Source organism: Oncorhynchus clarkii, unplaced genomic scaffold, assembly GCF_045791955.1.
Source record: "Oncorhynchus clarkii lewisi isolate Uvic-CL-2024 unplaced genomic scaffold, UVic_Ocla_1.0 unplaced_contig_11082_pilon_pilon, whole genome shotgun sequence".
NCBI classification, from domain to species: domain Eukaryota; kingdom Metazoa; phylum Chordata; class Actinopteri; order Salmoniformes; family Salmonidae; genus Oncorhynchus; species Oncorhynchus clarkii.
Window position 1 is genome coordinate 285409 of NW_027260899.1, and position 27437 is coordinate 312845.

Here is a 27437-nt window from a genome sequence, read left to right on the forward strand (position 1 = left end):
CGTGACACTGATGTCCCCCTTCTCCACCCTGGCCCCAGGTGAGACCCGTACCCTGCCCAGGTCTAGCTCCATGGCAGCGGGGCTGGAGAAGAACGGTCGTGCCCGTGTCCAGGCCATCTTCTCCCACGCGGCCGGAGACAACAGCACCCTGCTCAGCTTCTCTGAGGGAGACGTCATCACCCTGCTGGTCCCAGAGGCCCGTGACGGATGGCACTATGGGGAGAACGAGAAGAACAAGATGTAAGTGTCTGTCTGTCACAGAGACATGGACTGATAGCTTGTGTGTTCAGTAGTACATATCAATGGAGGCTGCTGAGGGGAGGACGGCTCATAATAATGTCTGGAACGGAGTCAATGGAATGGCATCAAACACCTGGAAACCATGGAAACCATGGAAACAATGTGTTTGATACCATTCCACTTACTCCGCTCCAGCCATTACCACGAGCCAGTCCTCCCCAATGAAGGTGTCACCAACCTCCTGTGCTGCATATTAACCTGTAGACTGACATTCAGAACTGAGGATTTAGCGCAAGTCTTTGGTTAAACATCAATGCGTGATTTCCACAGAAGTCAGAGTTAACCGCAGATCTCAAGAGGATTCAGATCTAATGTAGTTTCCAGCGTGCGTCTTCATCTTAACTAATTTTACCTGTTTCCCCCCTCAGGCGTGGCTGGTTCCCCTTCTCTTACACACGGGTGCTGCCAGAGAGTGAGAAGGAGAAGCTCCAGGTGAAGTAAGTAGATAATATCCTAGCCAGTACTGTTCAGGTGAAGTAAGTAGATAATGTCCTAGCCAGTACTATACCATTCAGGTGAAGTAAGGAGATAATATCCTAGCCAGTACTATACCATTCAGGTGAAGTAAGTAGATAATGTCCTAGCCAGTACTATACCATTCAGGTGAAGTAAGGAGATAATATCCTAGCCAGTACTATACCATTCAGGTGAAGTAAGTAGATAATGTCCTAGCCAGTACTATACCATTCAGGTGAAGTAAGGAGATAATATCCTAGCCAGTACTATACCATTCAGGTGAAGGAAGGAGATAATATCCTAGCCAGTACTATACCATTCAGGTGAAGGAAGGAGATAATATCCTAGCCAGTACTACACCATTCAGGTGAAGGAAGGAGATAATATCCTAGCCAGTACTACACCATTCAGGTGAAGGAAGGAGATAATATCCTAGCCAGTACTATACCATTCAGGTGAAGTAAGGAGATAATATCCTAGCCAGTACTATACCACTCAGGTGAAGTAAGTAGATAATATCCTAGCCAGTACTGTACCATTCAGGTGAAGTAATTAGATAATATCCTAGCCAGTACTACACCATTCAGGTGAAGTAAGGAGATAATATCCTAGCCAGTACTACACCATTCAGGTGAAGGAAGGAGATAATATCCTAGCCAGTACTATACAGTTCAGGTGAAGGAAGGAGATAATATCCTAGCCAGTACTGTACCATTCAGGTGAAGTAAGTAGATAATATCCTAGCCAGTACTACACCATTCAGGTGAAGTAAGTAGATAATATCCTAGCCAGTACTGTACCATTCAGGTGAAGTAATTAGATAATATCCTAGCCAGTACTACACCATTCAGGTGAAGTAAGTAGCTAATATCCTAGCCAGTACTGTACCATTCAGGTGAAGTAAGTAGATAATATCCTAGCCAGTACTACACCATTCAGGTGAAGTAAGTAGCTAATATCCTAGCCAGTACTATACCATTCAGGTGAAGTAAGTAGCTAATATCCTAGCCAGTACTGTACCATTCAGGTGAAGTAAGTAGCTAATATCCTAGCCAGTACTATACCATTCAGGTGAAGTAAGTAGCTAATATCCTAGCCAGTACTGTACCATTCAGGTGAAGTAAGTAGCTAATATCCTAGCCAGTACTGTACCATTCAGGTGAAGTAAGTAGCTAATATCCTAGCCAGTACTACACCATTCAGGTGAAGTAAGTAGATAATATCCTAACCAGTACTATACCATTTAGGCTGGAACAATAATATGATAATGTCAATTTAAAATATATATATATATATATTTCACCTTTATTTAACCAGGTATGCAAGTTGAGAACAAGTTCTCATTTACAATTGCGACCTGTCCAAGATAAAGCAAAGCAGTTCGACACATACAACGACACAGAGTTACACATGGAATAAACAAACATACAGTCAATAATACAGTAGAAAAATAAGTCTATATACAATGTGAGCAAATGAGGTGAGATAAGGGAGGTAAAGGCAAAAAAAGGCCATGGTGGCAAAGTAAATACAATATAGCAAGTAAAACACTGGAATGGTAGATTTGCAATGGAAGAATGTGCAAAGTAGAGATAGAAATAATGGGGTGCAAAAGGAGCAAAATAAATGAATAAATACAATAGGAGGAGAGGTAGTTGTTCCATCTCTTCACGTTCAGTAAAGATTGATTTGATTGGCTGAATGATCGCTGTCCCCTCCAGTCTGCACCATGGGAAGAGCAGCAGTACCGGGAACCTGCTGGAGAGCGACATGTCTCTGCCCATGCCCGACTACGGCCTGACTGCCCGCCTGCTGGCACAGAGCCTGGCACAGAGCAGACCCAGGCCCTACAGCATGGCAGGCTTTACCACACAGGTCAGTGTTTGTGAGCGAACACGCAGTCGGACAGATGCTGACACACAGATGGATAGACGCTGACACACACCAGGCCACGGCCCTACACCATTTTCTCTACACAACTGAAACAGACAGCCATATACTTCTAAAGACACACGACAAACACAATCTCCCACTCAGAACACACCATCTTCCCAGTAATCCACTGTGGTTGATTCAGTCTGGAGGGTAGAGGTGTCTGGTCTGATTGGCTATCTGGAGGACTCCAGACAGAATCTCCCACTCAGAACACACCATCTTCCCAGTAATCCACTGTGGTTGATTCAGTCTGGAGGGTAGAGGTGTCTGGTCTGATTGGCTATCTGGAGGACTCCAGACAGAATCTCCCACTCAGAACACACCATCTTCCCAGTAATCCACTGTGGTTGATTCAGTCTGGAGGGTAGAGGTGTCTGGTCTGATTGGCTATCTGGAGGACTCCAGACAGAATCTCCCACTCAGAACACACCATCTTCCCAGTAATCCACTGTGGTTGATTCAGTCTGGAGAGTAGAGGTGTCTGGTCTGATTGGCTATCTGGAGGACTCCAGACAGAATCTCCCACTCAGAACACACCATCTTCCCAGTAATTCACTGTGGTTGATTCAGTCTGGAGAGTAGAGGTGTCTGGTCTGATTGGCTATCTGGAGGACTCCAGTCAGTTTGCTGTATTGTTCTGTTAACACTATGTACTGTAAGGAGTAATACTGCAGGAGAACACAGGGATATAGAGTAGGAATGTGGCTCTAGCGCCATCTGCTGGAGGTTCTCTATCAATAACTGCTTTTATACATGAGAGTTTCTGACAGTACATCTATAAAATAGACACTGTGTGAATGATCATACACGACCATACTTGTAGCTCCCGAGTGGCGCAGCGGTCCGAGGCACTGCATCTCAGTGCTAGAGGCATCACTACAGATCCTGGTTCGATTCCAGACTATCCCAACCAGCTGTGATTGGGAATCCCATAGGGTGGCGCACAATTGGCCCAGCGTTGTTAGGGTTTGGCCTGGGGTAGGCCGTCATTGTAAATAATAATTTGTTCTTAACTGACTTTCCTAGTTAAAATGAATTTTTAAAATGTAAAATGAAAATACAGTTACTCACAGTAATTGATGTATCATTAGGCCATGCTAATGTTATCTTTGTAAGGTGTTAACTATTAACGGCAGGATTTGTGAGATTTAGGAATGAGCTGTGTGTTAAGGAGTGTTCTAATGTAGGAATGAACTGTGTGTTAAGGAGTGTTCTAATGTAGGAATGAACTGTGTGTTAAGGAGTGTTCTAATGTAGGAATGAACTGTGTGTTAAGGAGTGTTCTAATGTAAGAATAAACTGTGTGTTGTGGAGTGTTCTAATGTAGGAATGAACTGTGTGTTAAGGAGTGTTCTAATGTAGGAATGAACTGTGTGTTAAGGAGTGTTCTAATGTAGGAATGAACTGTGTGTTAAGGAGTGTTCTAATGTAGGAATGAACTGTGTGTTAAGGAGTGTTCTAATGTAGGAATGAACTGTGTGTTAAGGAGTGTTCTAATGTAGGAATGAACTGTGTGTTAAGGAGTGTTCTAATGTAGGAATGAACTGTGTGTTAAGGAGTGTTCTAATGTAGGAATGAACTGTGTGTTAAGGAGTGTTCTAATGTAGGAATGAACTGTGTGTTAAGGAGTGTTCTAATGTAGGAATGAACTGTGTGTTAAGGAGTGTTCTAATGTAGGAATGAACTGTGTGTTAAGGAGTGTTCTAATGTAGGAATGAACTGTGTGTTAAGGAGTGTTCTAATGTAGGAATGAACTGTGTGTTAAGGAGTGTTATAATGTAGGAATGAACTGTGTGTTAAGGAGTGTTCTAATGTAGGAATGAACTGTGTGTTAAGGAGTGTTATAATGTAGGAATGAACTGTGTGTTAAGGAGTGTTCTAATGTAGGAATGAACTGTGTGTTAAGGAGTGTTCTAATGTAGGAATGAACTGTGTGTTAAGGAGTGTTCTAATGTAGGAATGAACTGTGTGTTAAGGAGTGTTCTAATGTAGGAATGAACTGTGTGTTAAGGAGTGTTCTAATGTAGGAATGAACTGTGTGTTAAGGAGTGTTCTAATGTAGGAATGAACTGTGTGTTAAGGAGTGTTCTAATGTAGGAATGAACTGTGTGTTAAGGAGTGTTCTAATGTAGGAATGAACTGTGTGTTAAGGAGTGTTCTAATGTAGGAATGAACTGTGTGTTAAGGAGTGTTCTAATGTAGGAATGAACTGTGTGTTAAGGAGTGTTCTAATGTAGGAATGAACTGTGTGTTAAGGAGTGTTCTAATGTAGGAATGAACTGTGTGTTAAGGAGTGTTCTAATGTAGGAATGAACTGTGTGTTAAGGAGTGTTCTAATGTAGGAATGAACTGTGTGTTAAGGAGTGTTATAATGTAGGAATGAACTGTGTGTTAAGGAGTGTTCTAATGTAGGAATGAACTGTGTGTTAAGGAGTGTTATAATGTAGGAATGAACTGTGTGTTAAGGAGTGTTCTAATGTAGGAATGAACTGTGTGTTAAGGAGTGTTCTAATGTAGGAATGAACTGTGTGTTAAGGAGTGTTCTAATGTAGGAATGAACTGTGTGTTAAGGAGTGTTCTAATGTAGGAATGAACTGTGTGTTAAGGAGTGTTCTAATGTAGGAATGAACTGTGTGTTAAGGAGTGTTCTAATGTAGGAATGAACTGTGTGTTAAGGAGTGTTCTAATGTAGGAATGAACTGTGTGTTAAGGAGTGTTATAATGTAGGAATGAACTGTGTGTTAAGGAGTGTTATAATGTAGGAATGAACTGTGTCATGATAATGCTCTTTTCCATTTCAGCCTGCCCTTGAGGACTATGACAGTCGCTTTGCTGCTGCAAGGTAAGAACCTTATTATCAACCTCCCTGAACTACTGACCTGGTAGTTACACTGAGTGGTATGAATGTGAACTACTGTACTGACCTGGTAGTTACACTGAGTGGTATGAATGACTGATCACCATGTAGAATGAATGTGAACTACTGTACTGACCTGGTAGTTACACTGAGTGGTATGAATGACTGATCACCATGTAGAATGAATGTGAACTACTGTACTGACCTGGTAGTTACACTGAGTGGTATGAATGACTGATCACCATGTAGAATGAATGTGAACTACTGTACTGACCTGGTAGTTACACTGAGTGGTATGAATGACTGATCACCATGTAGAATGAATGTGAACTACTGTACTGACCTGGTAGTTACACTGAGTGGTATGAATGACTGATCACCATGTAGAATGAATGTGAACTACTGTACTGACCTGGTAGTTACACTGAGTGGTATGAATGACTGATCACCATGTAGAATGAATGTGAACTACTGTACTGACCTGGTAGTTACACTGAGTGGTATGAATGTGAACTACTGTACTGACCTGGTAGTTACACTGAGTGGTATGAATGACTGATCACCATGTAGAATGAATGTGAACTACTGTACTGACCTGGTAGTTACACTGAGTGGTATGAATGACTGATCACCATGTAGAATGAATGTGAACTACTGTACTGACCTGGTAGTTACACTGAGTGGTATGAATGACTGATCACCATGTAGTATGAATGTGAACTACTGTACTGACCTGGTAGTTACACTGAGTGGTATGAATGACTGATCACCATGTAGAATGAATGTGAACTACTGTACTGACCTGGTAGTTACACTGAGTGGTATGAATGACTGATCACCATGTAGTATGAATGTGAACTACTGTACTGACCTGGTAGTTACACTGAGTGGTATGAATGACTGATCACCATGTAGTATGAATGTGAACTACTGTGGCGGGCCGGGCGCAGTGCGCGCTAACCAAAGTTGCCAGGTGCACGGTGTTTCCCCTCCGACACATTGGTGCGGCTGGCTTCCGGGTTGGATGCGCGCTGTGTCAAGAAGCAGTGCGGCTTGGTTGGTTGTGTATCGGAGAACGTATGACTTTCGACCTTCGTCTCTCCCGAGCCCGTAGGGAGTTGTAGTGATGAGACAAGATAGTAGCTACTAACAGTTGGATACCACGAAATTGGGGAGAAAAAGGGGGTAAAAATTCAAATTTAAAAAAATAAATACACAGCACTGACTAGACTGGGATATGAGAGGAAAAATAAAACTACAATGAACAAAAATATAAGCGCAACATGAGTTACAGTTCATAAGGAAATCAGTCAATTGAAATAAATTCATTAGGCCCTAATCTATGGATTTCACATGACTGGGAATACAGATTACGCATCTGTTGGTCAGAGATACCTTAAAAAAAAACAGTAGGGGAAAATGCAATTTTGTTCGTTGTCCTTAGCTTATGCCTGCCCATACCATAACCCCTCCGCCACCATGGGGCACTCTGTTCACAACGTTGACATCAGCCAACCGCTCACCTACACAACATCATGTCTGCAATCTGCCAGGTACAGTTGAAACCAGGACTCATCTGTGAAGAGCACACTTCTCCAGTGTGCCATTGGCCAGCGAAGTCTGTTACGATGCCTGTCAGGTCAAGACCCTAATTAGGACTACAAGTATGCATATGAGCTTCCCTGAGACGGTTTCTGACAGTTTTTGCAGAAGTTCTTCGGTTGTGCAAAGCCTCGGTTTCATCAGCTGTCTGGGTGGCTGGTCTCAGACGATCCCGCAGGTGAAGAAGCTGGATGTGGAGGTCCTGGGCTGGCGTGGTTACACGTGGTCTGTGGTTACACGTGGTCTGTGGTTGTGAGGCCAGTTGGACGTACTGCCAAATACTCCAAAACAACATTGGACGCGGCTTATGGTAGAGAAATGAACATTCAATTCTCTGGCAACAGCTCTTGTGGACATTCCTGCAGTCAGCATGCCAATTTCACACTCCCTCAAAACTTTTGGGACATCTGTAGCATTGTGTTGTGTGACTGCACATTTTAGAGTGACCTTTTATTGTCAACAGCACAAGATGCACCTGTGTAATGATAAGGCTGTTTAATTAGCTTCTTGATAAGCCTCACCTGTCAGGTGGATGGATTATCCTGGCAAAAAGAAATGCTCACTAACAGGGAGGTAAACAAATTTGTGCACAGAATTTGAGAGAAATAAGCTGTTTTGTGCGTATGAAAAAATTGGGGGAACTTCTATTTCAGCTCATGAAACATGGGACCAACACTTTACATGTTGTGTTTATATTTTTGTTCAGTGTAGATCATTAAAGACCAATATTGCTTTGATGTGGAAGTTTAGCTGTTTAGTTTGAGTTCAAACTTGGAGACACTGCAGCTCTTCAGGCTTTGGATAAAAGTGTCTGCTAAATGGCATATATTATATAAGACCAGTCTTGGATGTCCAGCTCTGAGGAAGCTTTCATTTCTCCTCTTTTGGGGTCTTGCTTGCTTTTTCCTCAGACTCCATAGCTGCTATATTGACTTGTCATTTAATGACAACAGCATTTCATATAACTAGTGTCTAGAAGGTTTATTCTCCAACTGTTTCTGAGTCAATGTTTGTCTCTCAAACTGACTCTATCCCAAGTGGAATAGGGTTTCATTTGGGACAGAGTTAGTTTCTGTAATCCAATCAGAAGTCAGATCCACTGCTCTGGGAGGAGGGGTTAACCTAGGTTCATCCGAAGAGATTGATTTATTTCTGTCTGTCTGACAATGGGGAAGGTGTGTGTGTGTTTACTTGTATGTATGTGTCTTTTGACATATCGAATGACATCATTCTGACCTCATGTTGACATCACTGCTTGGTGAGGCTGGAGCTCTGATGAGCTCTGGTCTGGCGCTACAAGTGCTTCTACATAGAGTTTGATAGAGAGCTCTTTTTTGCATCTTTGCCATAATGGCTTCTGTGACAGCATTGGTAGCACCATTGAGGGATTTCTCCACTTGAAAGGAAAACTCCACCCAAAAGTGATCTTTTTGGTATTTGTTTCATTAGTACATTGTTGACGTAGTACCAAAAATGTTTTACTTGTCAACAATCAAGTTTTCAACATAAGTAACTTTAAAAAAACTGAAATCATACCCATCATATGATGCTGTATTTTATGGGGATGATTTCAGTTTTTTTTTAAGTTGCATATCTTGCTGACATGAACAACTTTTTGGGGACTATGCCAACAATGGACCAATGAAACAAATACCAAAAGATGGCTTTTGGGTTTTCCTCTAAAAGAAAGAAGGCAATTTCATCTTCTTCTTCTATTGACAGTCGGTTAACAAACTGAAATGATCAACACTGCCACCTGTAGTCTGTTGTCTGAACAGGTATAAATCCAAGGTTGGCTACATACAACCGCCTCCATTTATGATGTTTGTTCCGTAGTATCATTCATTGGCTGATCCCTCCTGATGACCTGGATAGAATTATGTGATCCTTCCATAATCAATAGGAAGTCCCACCCAGTTGACTACTTCAAAATGGTGAATGTCCTCAATGGAGCTGTCCATGCTAAAACAGGCTTCGTTGCACTTGAGCTGTCTATCCAAGTCTATGGTCGTTTCACATACTCCTTTTGTTCCTGAATATCTGATTCTGGGTCAGATCTTGTATTTATAGATCTAACAGGCCCAGGGTGTCTCCACCCTAGAGGCACTGAACTCATCTTACACCAGACCCCCACTGCCAACCAGATGACTTGGATTACCTCATCACAAATGGCCTCTAGGTTACTTGGATTGAATTTGCATATTGTTCAAAAAGACAAGTGATTCTGTGAAACATTTAAATATCAATACATTCCATTTCTTTACCCTTCAAAAGTTTGTTTTCTTTCTATCATCATTAATATTCAGATAGATATAGAGGCCTGGGTTGTGTTCATTAGGTTACCAAATGGAGGAAAACTGACAAACAAGTGGTACGAACCTGGACTTGTACAATAAGAAATGCAAATGTCTGTTGCAAAGCGTTTTGTGTGTCCTAATGAACATGACCCTGATGAAGGGAGTCCCATCTCGGTAACTATGGCAGCCAGGTGTGTTTTGGTGTGGGAGGTTTAGGTGGGAGGGAAGTACTTGCTACTCGTGTGTGTGTGTGTTTGAGATGGATGACACTGCAGTCTGACTGTGCAGAATCACTGATCTTAAACTAACTACTGATCACTACTCATTGTGTGATCAAGATGAGTGATTCTGTGCCTTGCCTTGTTCAAACTGATCCACTCAAAACACACTGATGGTACAGCACCCCTCTCCTCCCTACACCGCTCCGCCCAAATCCACCCCTGCCTGCCTGCCCTCCTTGCCTTGTGGCTGTCTTGTCCCTCCATCTTCTCTCGAAGTGTGTCTCTTCTCTTCCCACCTGGCAAGCTTCCTTTCTCTTTGTTCCTTGTTCCACAGTTCTGATCCCGATGGCAAATTGATTTCGACAGTGTGAGAACAGACAGACAGAGACAGCTCCCTACCGGATAGCACAGGGGCCGCCCCCTCTCTCCCCCCCCCCCCCCCCCCCTTTCAGTCTCTTCCCAACAATCTCACCCCTTAGTCTCTCCACCTCAATCTCACCCCTTAGTCTCTCCCTCTTAGTCTCCTCCCTGTCTCTCCCCTTAGTCTCCTCCCTGTCTCTCCCCCTTAGTCTCCTCCCTGTCTCTCCTCCCTGTCTCTCCCCCTCAGTCTCCTCCCTGTCTCTCCCCCTCAGTCTCCTCCCTGTCTCTCCCCGTTAGTCTCCTCCCTGTCTCTCCCCCTCAGTCTCCACCCTGTATCCCCCCTCCTCCCCCTTGCTTCCACGCACTCCTTCTCCAAGTGGAAGAGCTCCAAGTCTCATCCCTCCTTTCTGTCCTTTCTTCCTCTCCTTGATCCCTCCTTCACTCCTTCCTTCCTCGGGTCGGTGGCGGTGACAGTGGCGGTTGGTGGGTAGAGGATGAGGAGGGCGCTGAGAGGGAGAGCCAGGGAGAAGCCCGTCCACCAATCGGCTTGCAGCGTTTCCCACTCTGAACTCTAAACTTTGAACTTCTCTATCTAATCAATGTCCGTGCGAGAGACAAAATGGACACTACTAAACTCTCAATCTCAAACAAGAGACTGCCTTTGCCACTGCTTGTCTTTGACTTTCATGCATGTACATGGTTGTGTCATTTTGTTAAATCTGAAAAGACATGTTCCTGTACGGTACAAGTGCCAAAAAGATCAACATTGTATACAGTCATTGTACTTCACTCAGCCACTGAACTGGACAAAACTGCTTTTCTAAAGCACGTGGAATGACTCAACATGATAATGGAGACTTCGGATGTGTCAAATGGAACCCTATTCCCTATGTACATTTGCCCAGGGCCCATTCTATGGGGAATAGGTGCTGTTTGTGACGTAGCCTTTGTTTTCATTGAGGCTGTGCAGATATTCTGTCTGTTGTTCCTTTGATATACACTATGTGGCGCTGCACTCATTGCCTGGTGTGACCTGTCAATGCTGAAGTCGATTTGAGGCTTTTTTTCTCGACGGTGTCAATATGCCTTACTTCTGAAATGTTCCTTTTTTTCTGTGGTAGTTTAAATGTGCAACTTAGGTTGTGGAATATAAATATCTTAGTTTAACTTGGACACCCCTTTCAAATTTGACGCAAGAATCAACTTTTTGTTTTTATCAACTTTTGTCTGGGGGATCATTACCATCCAGGACGAATTTCGTATTTTTCTCTTTTTATGATTCTTAAAATCAAGATGATTATTTTGTTAAAAATAGAAATAAATGTTTCACAGTGCAAAATAAATAATATATCTTTCAAATTCAGATCACACTATATACATCCAGTCCTTTCTAGGACCTCCTCCAAGCCATCCCATGAGTGGTCAGTCTGAAATATTCACTTTCCTTCAAATAGTCCTTGATGGAGCTCCGTTTGGACCTTTTCTGACCCCTGAATATGCTCTTTCAGCAGTTGGGGCAGTCATCATTGACCCCTCTACAACCATTTGAACCTTCCATGACCTTTGTCTAATTTTCTCCACAACTGCTGTGATCTAGTTGAAAGAAAGTACAAAACAATATGTTTAATAATATGATTATCATCGTATGTCCTGAGTGATTATGTCCTTTTTTTGGTCTTCATTTCTTTGAAAAAAATGCGTTAAGTGTTGTTGTAAAAAAGATTTCCAGAAAAATATAAAATATTGATTTGAATAATATAAAAAGTCATTATCTTTGAGCATGCTACGGCGCAATGATCAGAAAATGTGATACTATTGAACTTTGACATTGAATGTATGGTGACTTTTTACAAAAAAAAGTATTCTAAATAAAACATATCTATATATTAATAAACAGTTTGTTCAGAGGAGAGATCTGTTCTGTCAAATTAATGACTTAAAAAATATATATATATTTGAAATGATTTAACTTAATATTTTTTTCTATTTTGATTGACATCAGTATGTTTTGGACCAGTACTGGCCAAACATATGAAGTATTGTCTGTTGTCATGGCGTCTGCATCGTCCACACCTCACCCCTCCCTGTCCACCTCATCCTCTATGCACTACCTCTGGCGTCCCATAGCAACCAAGCTCTGATCGCCACGTCATCATGATGTGATTTGAACCATTTGAGTGTCAGTGTGTGTGGTGAATGTGTGTGTTTGTGAATGGCACTATAGATGTGTTCCTCTCCTTTCCTTCCTACCTCCTTTCCCTTCCTGCCTTCTCTCCTTTCCTTCCTGCCTCCTCTTCTTTCCTTCCTGCCCCCTCTCCTTTCCTTCCTGCCCCCTCTCCTTTCCTTCCTGCCTCCTCTCCTCTCCTTCCTGCCCCCTCTCCTTTCCTTCCTGCCTCCTCTCCTCTCCTTCCTGCCCCCTCTCCTTTCCTTCCTGCCTCCTCTCCTTTCCTTCCTGCCTCCTCTCCTTTCCTTCCTGCCCCCTCTCCTTTCCTTCCTGCCCCCTCTCCTTTCCTTCCTGCCTCCTCTCCTTTCCTTCCTGCCTCCTCTCCTTTCCTTCCTGCCTCCTCTCCTTTCCTTCCTGCCCCCTCTCCTTTCCTTCCTGCCTCCTCTCCTTTCCTTCCTGCCCCCTCTCCTTTCCTTCCTGCCCCCTCTCCTTTCCTTCCTGCCCCCTCTCCTTTCCTTCCTGCCCCCTCTCCTTTCCTTCCTGCCCCCTCTCCTCTCCTTCCTGCCCCCTCTCCTTTCCTTCCTGCCTCCTCTCCTTTCCTTCCTGCCCCCTCTCCTTCTTCAGACAGTATTTCTCTAGTTTTGCTGCCATGTGAATATAATCCTGGTTTGTTTGAACTTCCAGTTGTATTAGGGTTATAGCCTGAAGCCATAGGACACATCCTAGTACTCCCTGTGTATAGTCCTAGTACCCCCTGTGTATAGTCCTAGTACCCCCTGTGTATAGTCCTAGTAACCCCTGTATATAGTCCTAGTAACCCCTGTATATAGTCCTAGTACCCCCTGTGTAAAGTCCTAGTACCCCCTGTGTAAAGTCCTAGTACCCTGGTTGTGGAGACCTGTAGTAGAGAAGGTGCTGTGCTATAGCAGCCACACAAGTCCCATTGACAGCTCTGTGGTTAGGCTTTTTACACATCATCTCTGCAGACAAACATCAGGCTGTGACTTGGCTAAGTTGAGGGCATGAAAATGTGTATTGTCAGTCTTCCATCGTTCTTCACAGATCCAGTCCAAAGAGCTGGTTTCCCAGACACAGATGAATCCTGTAGTCTTGGAACAAAAAAAATAATTTCTCAAGCAACCATGATTTTTAAACCAGGAATAGTTTGCCTCCCAAATGGAACCCTAATCCCTTTATAGTGCGCTACTTTTGATCAGGACTCTGGTCTAAAGTAGTGCACTATATAGAGAATAGGGTTCCGTTGTGGACATATACCAGGTTTAATTTGTGCCTGGGAAATGAACCCTATATCAGTTAACGTATGTTCATCTGACATCAGACTAACTAGCTGTGCCAATGCCTTTAAGAACTGTGACCTCACTATGCATGACTTCACTATGAGAGATGAGCTTTATGCACCCTATTCCCTACATAGTACACTCAAACGTAGTGCACTACATAGGGAATACGGTGCAGTTTTTGGATGCACACTAAGGCAGTCAAACCCAAGGGTTTTCTTTACCTTCCAGTTTGGGTCCAGAAATGTCCCGGTTCTGAAAGAACAGGACGTCAGTAAGTCACCAGCCTCCATCGCCGCTCGCTCACTCACTCAGCCAACCAACTAATCACACTCTCTCTGGTTCTCTCGGCTGTCATTGGCTGTCTGGCTTCAGTAAGGTGCTGGACATCCCTGTTTTGTTTTTTCCTTTTCCAACCTTCGACCTCTCTGATTGGCTTTCCTTCCTGAGGCGGGGTTTCTTCCGGCCAATCCAGGAGGCCCTGGGTTGCAAAATAATGTTTTTCCATGGAGGTAAACGTGTCAGAAGACTCTTTAAGTCCTTCTAACCCTGCCTGTCTGTTCTGTACTCTGAGTAAATGTTTAACACTTCACTCCAATAATAAGCACTACAGCATTGTTTGCTCTCGCCTGCATGCTGGCTCTAACATTCACTTTATAAATAATAACTACAGACACACATTGAGAAACAAAAGTATTTAGTCAGTGGAGATTGGCTACTGTTATTGTACTTTCTGGTTTCTATAGGGGTCACTATAATCTACCAAACAGAAGACTGAAGATAAATACCTTAGGGTGGGTGATGAGTTGGGATTAAGGGTTTGACCTAAGTGTCTTCCATGTGTGTTCTATCCAGACTAAACATCTCTCTTCCTTGCTCCCTCTCTCCACAGTGACCGAGCCCTGGAGATTTACTTCAGACAACCCATCAATGATGACAGATCAGCCCCTATATTCTACTAGCATGGGGCCTTCACAGCACCCCTGTAGGTCCCTGGCCTCTCACCCTCCCCTCACAGCACCCCTGTAGGTCCCTGGCCTCTCACCCTCCCCTGACAGCACCCCTGTAGATCCCTGGCCTCTCACCCTCCCCTCACAGCACCCCTATAGGTCCCTGGCCTCTCACCCTCCCCTCACAGCACCCCTGTAGATCCCTGGCCTCTCACCCTCCCCTGACAGCACCCCTGTAGGTCCCTGGCTTCTCACCCTCCCCTGACAGCACCCCTGTAGGTCCCTGGCCTCTCACCCTCCCCTCACAGCACCCCTGTAGATCCCTGGCCTCTCACCCTCCCCTGACAGCACCCCTGTAGGTCCCTGGCTTCTCACCCTCCCCTGACAGCACCCCTGTAGGTCCCTGGCCTCTCACCCTCCCCTCACAGCACCCCTGTAGGTCCCTGGCCTCTCACCCTCCCCTCACAGCACCCCTATAGGTCCCTGGCCTCTCACCCTCCCCTCACAGCACCCCTATAGGTCCCTGGCCTCTCACCCTCCCCTCACAGCACCCCTATAGGTTCCTGGCCTCTCACCCTCCCCTCACAGCACCCCTATAGGTTCCTGGCCTCTCACCCTCCCCTCACAGCACCCCTGTAGGTCCCTGGGGCTCCCTGGCCTCCGATCCTCCTCTCACAACCCCCCTGTAGGCACCTGGGGGTCCTTGGCCCCCACCACCTCCCCCTAACCAGCTTGTGTGTCCCTGGCCCTTCGCCCTCCTCTTAAGACCCCTGTAGGTCTCTGGCCTCTAGTCACAATACTGATAATAATGAACATATATTTTTCATTTCTATGTTCCTGTAACTTAAATAATGTACAGCAAACTGTCTTAAGAGGTTGAAGGTAAATATTGAGAGGGAGGACAACGTGTGGTATGTATATAGGTTATATTACAGTAAATTGATAGTTACACTGGATGTAGATGTACAGTATAACATAAGTACATTTGTAAATACTTTTTTCATTTAAAACTATTACTTGATATTTTAAACCAAGTCTGCCCAACGCTCTTCCTGAAGATCTACCATCCTGTAGGTTTTCAATCCAACCGTAATCAAACATACCTGATTCCACTAGTTAAGGTCTGGGTGACCTGCTAATAATTAGAATCAGGTGAGTGAGTGAAAAAGTACAGGCCGGTGGGTCTTCAGGAAGAGGGTTGGGCAGCCCTGCAGCAGGCCTATATGCTAGCCTGGAACTGCTGTCAACTAGGATGGGCGTTAGGGAGGCTACACCACTACAACTACACTTACACTGCCTTGCAAAAGTGTTCACACCCCTCGGATTTCCTCACATTTTGTTGGTACAAAGTGGGATAAAAAAAATTTAAAAAAAAATTGTTGTCAACAATCTACACAAAATACTCAAGTCAAAGTGTTTTATTGATTTAATATGAATAGAGATTACATAACAACAATATCGTCGTTGCATAAGTATTGAGCTCCCTGAGTCAATACATGTGACTTAGGGGGCGATTACATCTGTGTCTTCCTGGGTAAGTCTTTTAAAGCTTTACACACCTGGATTGTGCAATATTAGCCCATTTATTATAAGTTCTTCAAGCTCTGTCAAGAAGTCTCAACTATTGATTTAAGCAGATTTATGTCAAACTGTAACTTGGCCACTCAGGAACATTCACTGTCTTCTTGGTAAAATACTCCAGTGTAGATTTGGCCTTGTGTTGTAGGTTATTGTCCTGCTGAAAAGTGAATTCCTCTCCCAGTGACTGGTGTAAAGCAGACTGAAGACTCAAGGATTTTGCATGTGCATAGCTTCATCCCGTTTCTTTTTATCCTGGACAACTGCCCAGTATTTGCCGATGTCAAGCATACCCATAACATGATGCAGCCATCACCATGCTTAAAAATAAGGAGGCAGTTAGTTACTCCGTGTTGTTGGATTTGCCCCAAATGTAAGGCTTTGCAGTGTTTTTTTTAAGTATAACTTTGTGTGCCTTGTTGCATACAACATGCATGTTTTGGAATATTTTAATTCTGTATATTTGTGCTGTTCTTTTCAATCTGCCATTGTAAGTCATTATTGTGGAGTCTCTACAATGTTGTTGGGCCAACCTCAGTTTTCTCCCATCACAGCTTTTTTTAAATTCTGCTCCGGTGCCAACTTGTGTTATTTGTTAAGCCAAACTAATTTAGGCCTGAACAAAGGGGCTATATTTTAGTTATCTACTTTAATTCATTTTCAAAATAATCTTCCACTTTGACATTGGTGTATTTTGAGTCGATCGTTGACCCCCAAAAATACAATTTTAATCCCACTTTGTAACACAAAATGTGAAGAAATCCAAGGGGTGTGAATACTTTTGCAAGGCACCGTAGATAGTCCATGTCTTCTTGCAGATTAAAAGGTGTCTGTTTGTTACACCAATCCATTTGTACAAATCATGTTTTTCTATAATAGACCTCAGTATTCTTTGATGAAAACACTGTACATTTGACATTGAACATCCTATAGATAGACTACTAACTTACAGTATGAGCATTGAATGAAGGCTTGCAGAAACCCGGTCAGATATGCATATCACCAACTCTTTCTTGTTTAGTCCATACCAATCTTCTTTGCAGTGAAAGGAGGTACCTTACAGCAATGTGTCCTCCAGCTAAGGCAGGGGTCGTTTAGCAGCTCATGGAAATGCATAGTGATGTACAATGAATGTGATCAAACACAACTGCAAACATTAGCTAATGCTTCTGTACCGGCCATAGACCACCATAAATAACACCATATTGTCTAGGAGTCGTAAAACAGTATGCCCAGTAACATGGGGACTGTGCCTTCTGTCTGCCTGTCGTTTCCTATGCAGCTTCAGGTTAAACCATCATCCTAAAACACTGCTATAAGCAAAGGGCACATGTATCACTTTTATCTGGCTATTGTTTGTTATATTGTTCTTCAGAATGTCACAAATGTTGTTTTCTTTGATTTAGACTTTTCGAAAATGTTTGATCAGTCTGCTAAGTAATTCTACTGTAAACAAAATGTTATTGTTAATGTCTGCTAAGTAATTCTATTGTAAACAAAATGTTATTGTTGCTTGAATATGTTAAACTACTACTGTACTACTACATACTCTAATGGTAGAATACAAATGGAGAAATGCTATGAATTCCCTTCTACATTTTTTTTCTTTTTAAAGTGAGTATTATAACTTTATAATAAGATGTTAGCTAGCTACAGTAGAAATAATAGCTGATATGATTTGACGTTCAGATCTAGTTTCCCCACCTCAGAATAACAGAATAACAAATTACAAAGAATGTTATTGTCATAGTGTGATCATGCTGACTCAGTATTATACACTGTAGGCCTATCTGAAACCACACCCTGTTCCCTTTAGTGCACTACTATTGGTCAGAGACAATCTGGGCACTACGTAGGTAATAGGATGCCATTTTGGACACTTATTGATTGTCTTCAATAGGGGTCAGAGAATGGACAGTAGTCACGCTGGTTAGTGTGGAGGTATGAGAGAGAGAAACTGATATGAGTGTAAGAATCAGAGTCTCAATAGATACCACTGGTTGGATTCAACTTTAGACGACTGTTTGAGAACAGGTAAACCACTGGCTAGGCACACCAGAAGGGTTTCAAATAAATTTTATACGGTTTTATAATATTTTCTCACTCTGTTCCTGTATCTGTATATCTGTACAAAAATGACCTTTGTACACATTCATGACCTTGTATGAAATAAAACAATTGGACACAAGAAGTGTGTGCTAACTACTGCTATTCATGTCAGAAACAAAGGATGATGACCTGGGTTGTGTTCAGTAGAGCATACCATGATCGAATGATGACCTGGGTTGTGTTCAGTAGAGCACACCATGATGACCTGGGTTGTGTTCAGTAGAGCACACCATGATGACCTGGGTTGTGTTCAGTAGAGCATACCATGATGACCTGGGTTGAGTTCAGTAGAGCACACCATGATGACCTGGGTTGTGTTCAGTAGAGCATACCATGATGACCTGGGTTGTGTTCAGTAGAGCACACCATGATGACCTGGGTTGTGTTCAGTAGAGCATACCATGATGACCTGGGTTGTGTTCAGTAGAGCACACCATGATGACCTGGGTTGTGTTCAGTAGAGCACACCATGATGACCTGGGTTGTGTTCAGTAGAGCATACCATGATGACCTGGGTTGTGTTCAGTAGAGCATACCATGATGACCTGGGTTGTGTTCAGTAGAGCATACCATGATGACCTGGGTTGTGTTCAGTAGAGCACACCACGATGACCTGGGTTGTGTTCAGTAGAGCACACCATGATGACCTGGGTTGTGTTCAGTAGAGCACACCACGATGACCTGGGTTGTGTTCAGTAGAGCACACCACGATGACCTGGGTTGTGTTCAGTAGAGCACACCATGATGACCTGGGTTGTGTTCAGTAGAGCACACCATGATGACCTGGGTTGTGTTCAGTAGAGCACACCACGATGACCTGGGTTGTGTTCAGTAGAGCACACCACGATGACCTGGGTTGTGTTCAGTAGAGCATACCATGATGACCTGGGTTGTGTTCAGTAGAGCATACTATGATGACCTGGGTTGTGTTCAGTAGAGCACACCATGATGACCTGGGTTGTGTTCAGTAGAGCACACCATGATGACCTGGGTTGTGTTCAGTAGAGCATACCATGATGACCTGGGTTGTGTTCAGTAGAGCATACCATGATGACCTGGGTTGTGTTCAGTAGAGCATACCATGATGACCTGGGTTGTGTTCAGTAGAGCACACCATGATGACCTGGGTTGTGTTCAGTAGAGCACACCATGATGACCTGGGTTGTGTTCAGTAGAGCATACCATGATGACCTGGGTTGTGTTCAGTAGAGCACACCATGATGACCTGGGTTGTGTTCAGTAGAGCACACCATGATGACCTGGGTTGTGTTCAGTAGAGCACACCGGTAAAGTAGAAAGAAAAAAAACTGCAACAGAATGAAATTGGGTGCTGCCTGACTTGTGAGCTGAAAGAGACTGTTGCATGGAGGCATTATACGTCCTCCCCCTTGAACATGTAACAGACAAAAAAGTTAAGTTGATAGAGCGAAGAGAAGTGGACTTATTTCAGATACCATATTGCTTAGCTTTCCTCAAAATGTACACACACACACAGTTGAAGTCAGAAGTTTACATAAACCTTAAACTGTTGAAATGTGTTTGTTTTTCACAATTCCTGACATTTAATCCAGGTAAAAATTACTTGTCAGTTAGGATCACCACTTTACTTTAATGTGAAATGTCAGAATGATTTATTTCAGCTTTTCGAGAGTCCAGGTAGTTTTATTGTCTGATTGTCTGTAGCCTATAAAATACCAGACTGATTATCGCTGCGCTAGATTTGTGTCGGTTGACAATTAGTGGAGGGTGGTATGTGCATTAACATTAGGATAGTAACACATTAAAACATTGGTTTAGGTGTTATTATATGATCAGTTGAAGTCATTGCGTTATTCATAAATGATTACTCACCTGATAATGTAACATACTACATTAAATGGAAAATTATTACTATAATAATTCAATATTTTGTCATTAACAATCAAGTCATTAACCGTTGTTACAAGATAGCATACATAGTTCTTGCCTTGATCTCATGGATATTATTACTCAATGTATAATTGATTCATTTTAGGAACAAATCCATTTAGATATTATTAAAGTTCTTGTTTAGAAGATAATGGCTAGAATTTATTGATCAATTGAATTCATGAGTTATTTTAATTGAAACTTTATTTAACTAGGCAAGTCAGTTAAGAACAAATTCTTATTTAGAATGACAGCCTACCGGGGAACAGTGGGTTAACTGCCTTGTTCAGGGGCAGATGACAGATTTTTACCTTGTCAGTTTGGGAATCGATCCAGCAACCTTCCGGTTACTCGCCCAACGCTCTAACCACTAGGCTAACTGCCGTCCAATATACACCTTTTGTTGAAACATTCTACATAATGACATTTTAATAATAATAGTGTCATAAGTACATGAAAGAAGATACAATTTTCAACATCCCCCCCCCCCCCCCAACACACAGGTTCACTATGACATTATCTATGATAACATTTATCCATTTAGATCAATGTGTGATATTACATAGACACAGGGGAGACCTGATCCTAGATCAGAGCTGCATATTATGCTGCACAGGGGTTACCATGGTGATCAGACTAAAGCAACTGTTTAAGAATGGGAGATGGATATGACTGTTCACTAGATGTTTTCTATTGATCCTTTATTTAGGGATCTGGAAATGTTGTTGGATAGGAGGGAGATGAAATATGGCAAATTTGAGCTTTCTGGTGTTTTTTCATTTGCCCTAAACGAGCAAAGCTCTCTCCACATAGACAGACATAGGGTTTCTCTCCAGTGTGTGTTCGCTGGTGTGAAATTAGGGTCCCTGACTCAGCAAAGCTCTTTCCACACTGATCACAGCTATAAGGCTTCTCTCCAGTGTGTGTTCGCTGGTGTGTATTCAGGGTCCCTGACTCAGCAAAGATCTTTCCACAATGATCACAGCTATAAGGCTTTTCTCCAGTGTGTGTACGCTGGTGTGCAGTCAGGGTGGAAGCTAAAGCAAAGCTCTTTCCACACTGATCACAGCTATAAGGCTTTTCTCCAGTGTGTGTTCGATGGTGTATAGTCAGGGTGGAAACTCGAGCAAAGCTCTTTCCACACTGATCACAGCTATATGGCTTCTCTCCAGTGTGTATGCGCTGGTGTTTATTCAGGGTGGAAGCTAAAGCAAAGCACTTTCCACACTGATCACAGCTATAAGGCCTCTCTCCTGTGTGTATGCGCTGGTGTATAGTTAGTTTATCTGATACAGCAAAGCTCTTCCCACACAGATTACAGCTATAAGGCTTCTCTCCAGTGTGTATGCGCTGGTGTCTAATCAGGGTGGAAGCTACAGCAAAGCTCTTCCCACACTGATCACAGCTATAAGGTTTCTCTCCTGTGTGTACACGCTGGTGTATGGTTAGGGCTCCTGCATTAACAAAGTTTTTCCCACAATCAAGGCAGGGGTAAGGCTTCTCCCCTTCATAAATTCTCAGATGATATTTAAAGGTGTTATATGCAGCAAAACTCTTCCCACAATGATCACAGCTGTAAGGCTTTTCTCCTGTGTGTGTTCGCTGGTGTGTAGTCAGGTTGGAAGCTCGAGCAAAGAACTTCCCACACTGACCACAGCTGTAAGGCTTCTCTCCGGTGTGAATACGCAGGTGAATTATGAAGGACCTCCATGTAGTGAAACTCTTCCCACAGTCAGAGCAGCTGTGGTGAGATTTCTTCCCTGTACGTCTGTGCTGGTGTTTGAGGTGTTCTGATTGGGAGACACTCTTCTCTGCCTCGTCAGCAACATGTTGTTGTAGAAGCTCCCCAGATGATAAGTCCCTCCCACTGAGAGAGCGACGGTTAGGAGAGTCCCCTGTGAAACAGAAATTGAATAACTAGGTTTTGGAAATATGAGTCCATAAACAAATATCAACAATATATTACTCAGTGGACAGTTTATTATGTACACTTCCCAGTTCATGAAAATAGGTCACTCCTACAGACAGTGAGTCACGTGGCTATGGCTTGCTATATAAAGCAGACAGACAGGCAGAGGCATTAAGTTCCTGTTTGATTGAACATCAGAATGGGCAAAACAAGTGACCTAAGCGAGGTATGATCGCCGGTGCCAGGCGCGCCGGATCCAGAATCTCAGAAACAGCCGCCCTCCTGGACTTTTCACACACGACAGTGTCTAGGGTTTACCAAGAATGGTGCGACAAACAAAAAACATCCAGTCAGCGGCAGTCCTGTGGGGGAAAACAGCTCATTGACGAGAGAGGTTGAAGGAGAATTGCAAAAATCGTGCAAGCTAACAGGCGGGCCACAAATAGACAAATAACGGTGCAGTACAACCGTGGTGTGCAGTGTGGCATCTTGGAACGAAAAACTCGCAGATCCTCGTCACTAATGGGCTATTTCAGCAGACGACTACACTGTTTCACTTCTATCGGCTAAAAACAAGAAGAAGCTGCTCCAGTAAGAACGCAATAACCAGCACTGGACAATTAAGGAGTGGAAAGAAATCAAGGTTCCTTTTGCTTCATACTGATAGCAGAGTCAGAATTTGGCATAAGTAGCATGAGTTCATGGACCCATCTGCCTGGTGTCAACGGTACAGGGTGGTGTACTGATGTGGGGGATGTTTTCCTGGCACACGTTTAGGTCCCTTGATACCAACTCGGCACCACAGTCAATCTGAACATTGTTGCTGACCAAACCCAATAGAGTAACTTTGGGATGAGATGGAGCGGGCTGTTGGCAGCATGAATATGCTGCTGTCCAATCTGCAGCAACTGTGTGATGCCATCGCGTCAGCATGGACCAACATCATCCCAGTGGTACGTTTCCGACACGTTGGAGAATCCACACGCCGGACTATTCAGGCTGTTTTGGAGGAAAAGGGGGGTCTGTTCCGGAACCAAACGGGTGTACCTAACATACTGGCCACTGAGTGTATATTGTTTATCAATCAATTAATAGAATTTGCAGAATGAGATTGTAGTATAATTCACACACCCACCATTGTTCTTACTTGATGAAATCAGATCTCCATCTCCCTCCTCGGGTCCTTCTCCTACAGCTCCACTCTGCCCTGGTGTTTTCCTGCAGTCGACCAGCCGCACAGACACCCTCTTCAGACCCAGCAGTAAGGCGCTACCAGGAGAGTTGTGACCAGGGGACTCCGGCAGGTTGGAGGGGGACGGACTAGCTCTGTCCTGGTGACCACAGGAAGTATTGTACATAGAATATCATTAGACCAAACATTTGATTACTTTAGTCTAAATCTCTGATTGATGGCTGCATCCTTATAATACCTCCTTTCTCCTGAAGTGTGTAAAGTTCACTACTTTCCACAAAAGTACAGTTTTTTTCCAAATAACTTTGGCACATTTTTCAAATGGAAAATGTTTATTTTTTCACTCTTAAAACAAATGTCAAAACTGATGACTCTTAATGCCCCGGCTTATGTTCAGAACCTATGAGAATAATTGGAGTTCACCCCTGAGATAATATTGATTGATGCAAGATGGTGCAGACAGAGATGGTCACCTCGCTTCGAGTCCTTAGGAAACTATGCATGTTTTTTAAAATGTATTTCTTACATTGTTACCCACAAGAAATCTTAAGTCGTATTACATACAGCTGGGAATAACTATTGGATATAAGAGCGACGTCAACTTACCAACATTACGACCAGGAATACGACTTTCCCGAAGCGGATCCTTAGTTCGGACCACCACCCAGGACAGTGGATCTAATCCCAGAAGCCGACCCAAAACAATGTTGCCGCAGAACAGGCAGACTGAGCGGCCTCCTGGTCAGGCGCCGTAGGCGTGCACTTTGCCCACCGTTTCCGAGTATACTACTCGCCAATGTCCAGTTGCCTTCCAGAGAAACATCAGAGATGGTAACATTCTGTTTCAAGGAAACATAGCTCTCTTGGGATATGTTGTCAGAGTCGGTTCAGCCACCGGGCTTCTTCATGCGCCGCACCGACAGAGATAAACACCTCTCTGGGAAGAGTAGGGCAGGTGTATGCTCCATGATTAACGAATCATGGTGTAATCATAACAACATACAGGAGGAACTCAAGTCCTTCTGCTCACCCAACATTGAATTCCTTACAATCAAATGCCGGCCAAATTATCACCCAAGAGAATTCTCAACAGTTATCGTCACAGCTGTGTATATACCCCATCAAGCAGACGACGGCCCTCAAGGAACTTCACTGGACACCATCTATTCTGGGGCTGCATTTATTGTAGCTGGGGATTTTAGCAAATAAAATTTGAGAACAAGGCTACCTAAATTCTATCAGCCTATTGATTGCAGCACTGGCAATACACTCAACCCCTGCTACTCTAACTTCCACAATGCATACAAGCTAGCTATTTGTGTAGGTAGCTATCAAGTAAACCCAATTTGGCAAATCCGACCACAACTCCATCTTGCTCCTACAGTCTTATAGGCAGAAACTCAAACAGGATGTACCTGTGACTAGAACCATTCAATGCATGTCTGTCCAATCAGAATTCACGCTTAAAGATTGTTTTGATCACGCGGATTGGGAAATGTTCCAGGCGGCCTCAGAACAACATCAATCTATACGCTGACTCGGTGAGTGAGTTTATAAGGAAGTGCATTGAAGATGTTGTACCCACTGTGACTTAAAACCTACTCTAACCAGAAACCGTGGATGGATGGCAGCATTTGGGCAAAACTGAAAGCGCGAACCACCGCATTTAACCACTGGGAATATGGCCGAATACAAACAGTGTAGTTATTCCCTCCGCAAGGCAATCAAACAAGCGAAATGTCGGTATAGAGACAAAGTGGAGTCGCAATTCAACGACTCAGACACGAGACGTATGTGGCAGGGTCTACAGGCAATTACGGACTACAAAAAGAAAAACAGCTATGTCACAGACACCGACGTCTCGCTTCCAGACAAACTAAACACCTTCTTTGCCCGCTTTGAGGATAATACCGCGCCACAGTCGCGGCCCGCTAACAAGGACTGCCCCCCCCCCCCCCTCAGTGGCTGGCGTGAGTAAGACATTTAAACGTGTTAACCCTCGCAAGGCTGCTGGCCCAGACGGCATCCCTAGCCGCGTCCTGGTGTGTTTACGGACATATTCAATCGCTCCCTATCCCAGTCTGCTGTCCCCACATGCTTCAAGATGGCCACCATTGTTCCTGTACCGAAGAAGGCAAAGATAACTGAACTAAATGACTACTGCCCGTAGCACTCACTTCTGTCATCATGAAGTGCTTTGAGAGACTAGACAAGGATCATATCACCTCCATGTTACCTGCCACTCTAGACCCACTTCATACCGCCCCAACTGGTCCACAGACGATGCAATCACCATCACACTGCCCTACTGTTGATTTGCACAGATTTTGATTAAAAGGAGCATAATAGAATCTATTCTGGATGCTTGAAACTGGTTTGTCCTGATGTTAGCAAGCAAGCATTTGCTCACTGCAGTGGACAACATGCTCTTTCCATTTGTATTGTTTTCTCAGCTACAGTTTGACTTGTGTCCTGTCTGACAGTGAAATATGGCTAGATCTTACCGTAGCTTGGACTACAGAGTAGCTAGCTAGTGTTGCAAAAGCCAAATTGCATTGCAAGGTAGTATTTTGACACTTTCCACATAGTTTGATGTTGGTTTTGAAATTATATAGTTAGCCATCTATGTTTTATGGAAATATTTAGCACTGGCTATCGTTAGTGAACTAGCTATCGTTAGTGAACTAGCTATCGTTAGTGAACTAGCTATCGTTAGTGAACTAGCTATCGTTATCTACCTTCTGTGTTGAGGTTATGTTGTTGTCTAGCTCTAGCTAGCTAATGGCTGAAGTTATTTGTGTAACAAATCTTCCATAAACAAATATAGCTAGCTACATTTCTTTGCCTGTTAATTTGATAGCTTTCAGCTGACTGGTGTTAGCTAGCTATTTACAGAGGCTGGACTTAGGACAAGCAAGCTAGCATTAGCTAATAGCAGCTCTATTGTTGCAGAGCAACATAGTTGCTGACCACCATCATGCGTTTCCACCTCCTCCTCGTTCTCATATATTCCTTTTTTGAGCGTGCAGAGGCGTTGTCAACAGTTTTGTGAAATATGTTTCATTGTGAGATCATGTTACTATCGATGTTCCCCAACAGATTTCACTTGGTTTCCCAAATTAAGCACTGTGTAGCTGCAGGAACAGGGCTGGAGAGCCAATGGGCATACAGAGTTTGGGTGGAATATCACCTGTCGTGCAGCGAGAGCATGCTCCTCAAACAGTGGTTGATGTGTGGAGTGAAATGTGTTTTTATATGTATTTCTCAGCTGCTCATATTAAGCACATGCTCTGCAAAAAATAAAGAAAGTAGCCTACCTGGTCGGTGTGCTGCCACCATTTGCTGTTCAAGTGCGTAAGGATGACATGTCTGTTTCCCCCTGTTCCCTTTCCTGCCCATTTGATAATGGGCCATTCTAAATCAGAACAAGATTAAATTGAGAATAGTCTGATGGGTGAAAATCTGACCACTTGATGTGAGAACAGCTGTACAGCCTGAGGCAAGGAACAGAGCACAAGCTTCTTTCTTCTTTTTGTAACTGCCTGAAACCATCAACAGGCTACAGTCACATTGTGCAGCCCATAAATGTTTTGATTTCAAATACATTCTAGAAGGTTTATCAATTCAGTTCAATTTGCTTTATTGGCATGACGTAACAATGTACATATTGCCAAAGCCTATTTTGGATATTTACAATATAAAAAATGAGAATCAAAATGGTCAACAGGACAACAGTAACAACAATAACCAAGGGTCAAAATAACCATATATTCAACAATAACAATAAGCATGCAGTAGAGGACATGTGTAGGTTGACTGGTCTGTCAGACACTGTCCGTCAACTTATGGCAGGCAGCAATGTAGTGCGCTGCCAACCCACAGCTCTCTGTGTCCTCTCCCAACAGGACGGGTAGCCTACTCTCATCAGAGGGGTCTTTAAAGCCTTGAATAAGGGTTTCAAATTTGGGGAAATTACGCACTAATTGTTTTATATTTTTGACATTTTGTCAGGAAATGCAGCTCCGTCTCAGGTTCTGCTGTTGTGCAGTGGTTGCACAGCCTTTCCTCTACAGGGAGCCGTGTTTTCCTGTGTCTACCCTTCTCAATGGCAAGGCTCACTGAGCCTGTACTTTGTCAAGGTTTTGATCAGTAACTATGGTAAAATATTTAGCCACGGTGTACTGTCGATTTAAGGCCAGATAGCACTGCATTTTGTTTTGTGTTTGTGCTTGTTTTTCCCAATAAGCAATGTAGTTCTGTTTTGACTGTGTTTGTAATTTGGTTTATTCTGATTGATTGGA

The 27437-nt window shown here is 43.4% G+C and overlaps 2 protein-coding genes across 7 annotated transcripts in view; one reads left to right on the forward strand and one right to left on the reverse strand.

The window, feature by feature from the left end:
- The window catches only part of LOC139402151 (BAR/IMD domain-containing adapter protein 2-like), a 143648-nt gene extending 125920 nt beyond the window's left edge, over positions 1-17728 (forward strand). Inside the window, exons 11-17 of one of the 5 annotated variants that reach the window (XR_011633235.1) lie at positions 39-240; positions 669-737; positions 2478-2631; positions 5493-5533; positions 13722-13764; positions 14237-14284; positions 14383-14466. Coding sequence is in view for 4 of the 5 variants with exons in the window: in XM_071146237.1 (XP_071002338.1) it covers positions 39-240; positions 669-737; positions 2478-2631; positions 5493-5533; positions 10503-10596 (560 nt within the window). In the remaining variant the exon portion in view is untranslated. Of the gene's footprint in view, positions 1-38; positions 241-668; positions 738-2477; positions 2632-5492; positions 5534-10002; positions 10049-10502; positions 10597-13721; positions 13765-14236; positions 14285-14382 lie in introns of those variants that run through there. The other 4 variants (XM_071146236.1, XM_071146234.1, XM_071146237.1 and 1 more) reach the window with 4 other exon arrangements.
- Positions 17729-19770: 2042 nt separating this feature from the next.
- Positions 19771-26659, reverse strand: LOC139402153 (zinc finger protein ZFP2-like). Of its 2 annotated transcripts, XM_071146239.1 has the most exons (4): positions 26454-26659; positions 23743-24073; positions 23080-23275; positions 19771-21930 (listed from the first exon to the last, which is right to left on the reverse strand). In XM_071146239.1, the coding sequence occupies exons 2-4, from the start codon at positions 23746-23748 to the stop codon at positions 20741-20743; spliced, it is 1392 nt and encodes a 463-aa protein (XP_071002340.1). In that variant the 5' UTR covers positions 23749-24073; positions 26454-26659; the 3' UTR covers positions 19771-20740. The 2 variants fall into 2 exon arrangements, with proteins under 2 accessions (XP_071002340.1, XP_071002339.1); XM_071146238.1 differs by lacking the exons at positions 23743-24073; positions 26454-26659 and having other exon boundaries at positions 20534-21930; positions 23080-23302.
- Positions 26660-27437: the final 778 nt, after the last annotated feature.

Excerpts from the sequence above, each read along its gene's own strand:
- LOC139402153 (XM_071146238.1), bottom strand. The coding sequence starts at position 23,302 with ATGTACAATACTTCCTGTGGTCACCAGGACAGAGCTAGTCCGTCCCCC. Across the intron at positions 21,931-23,079 it reads TTCATCAAGTAAGAACAATG|GGGACTCTCCTAACCGTCGC; the intron begins GTGGGTGTGTGA and ends TCTGTTTCACAG.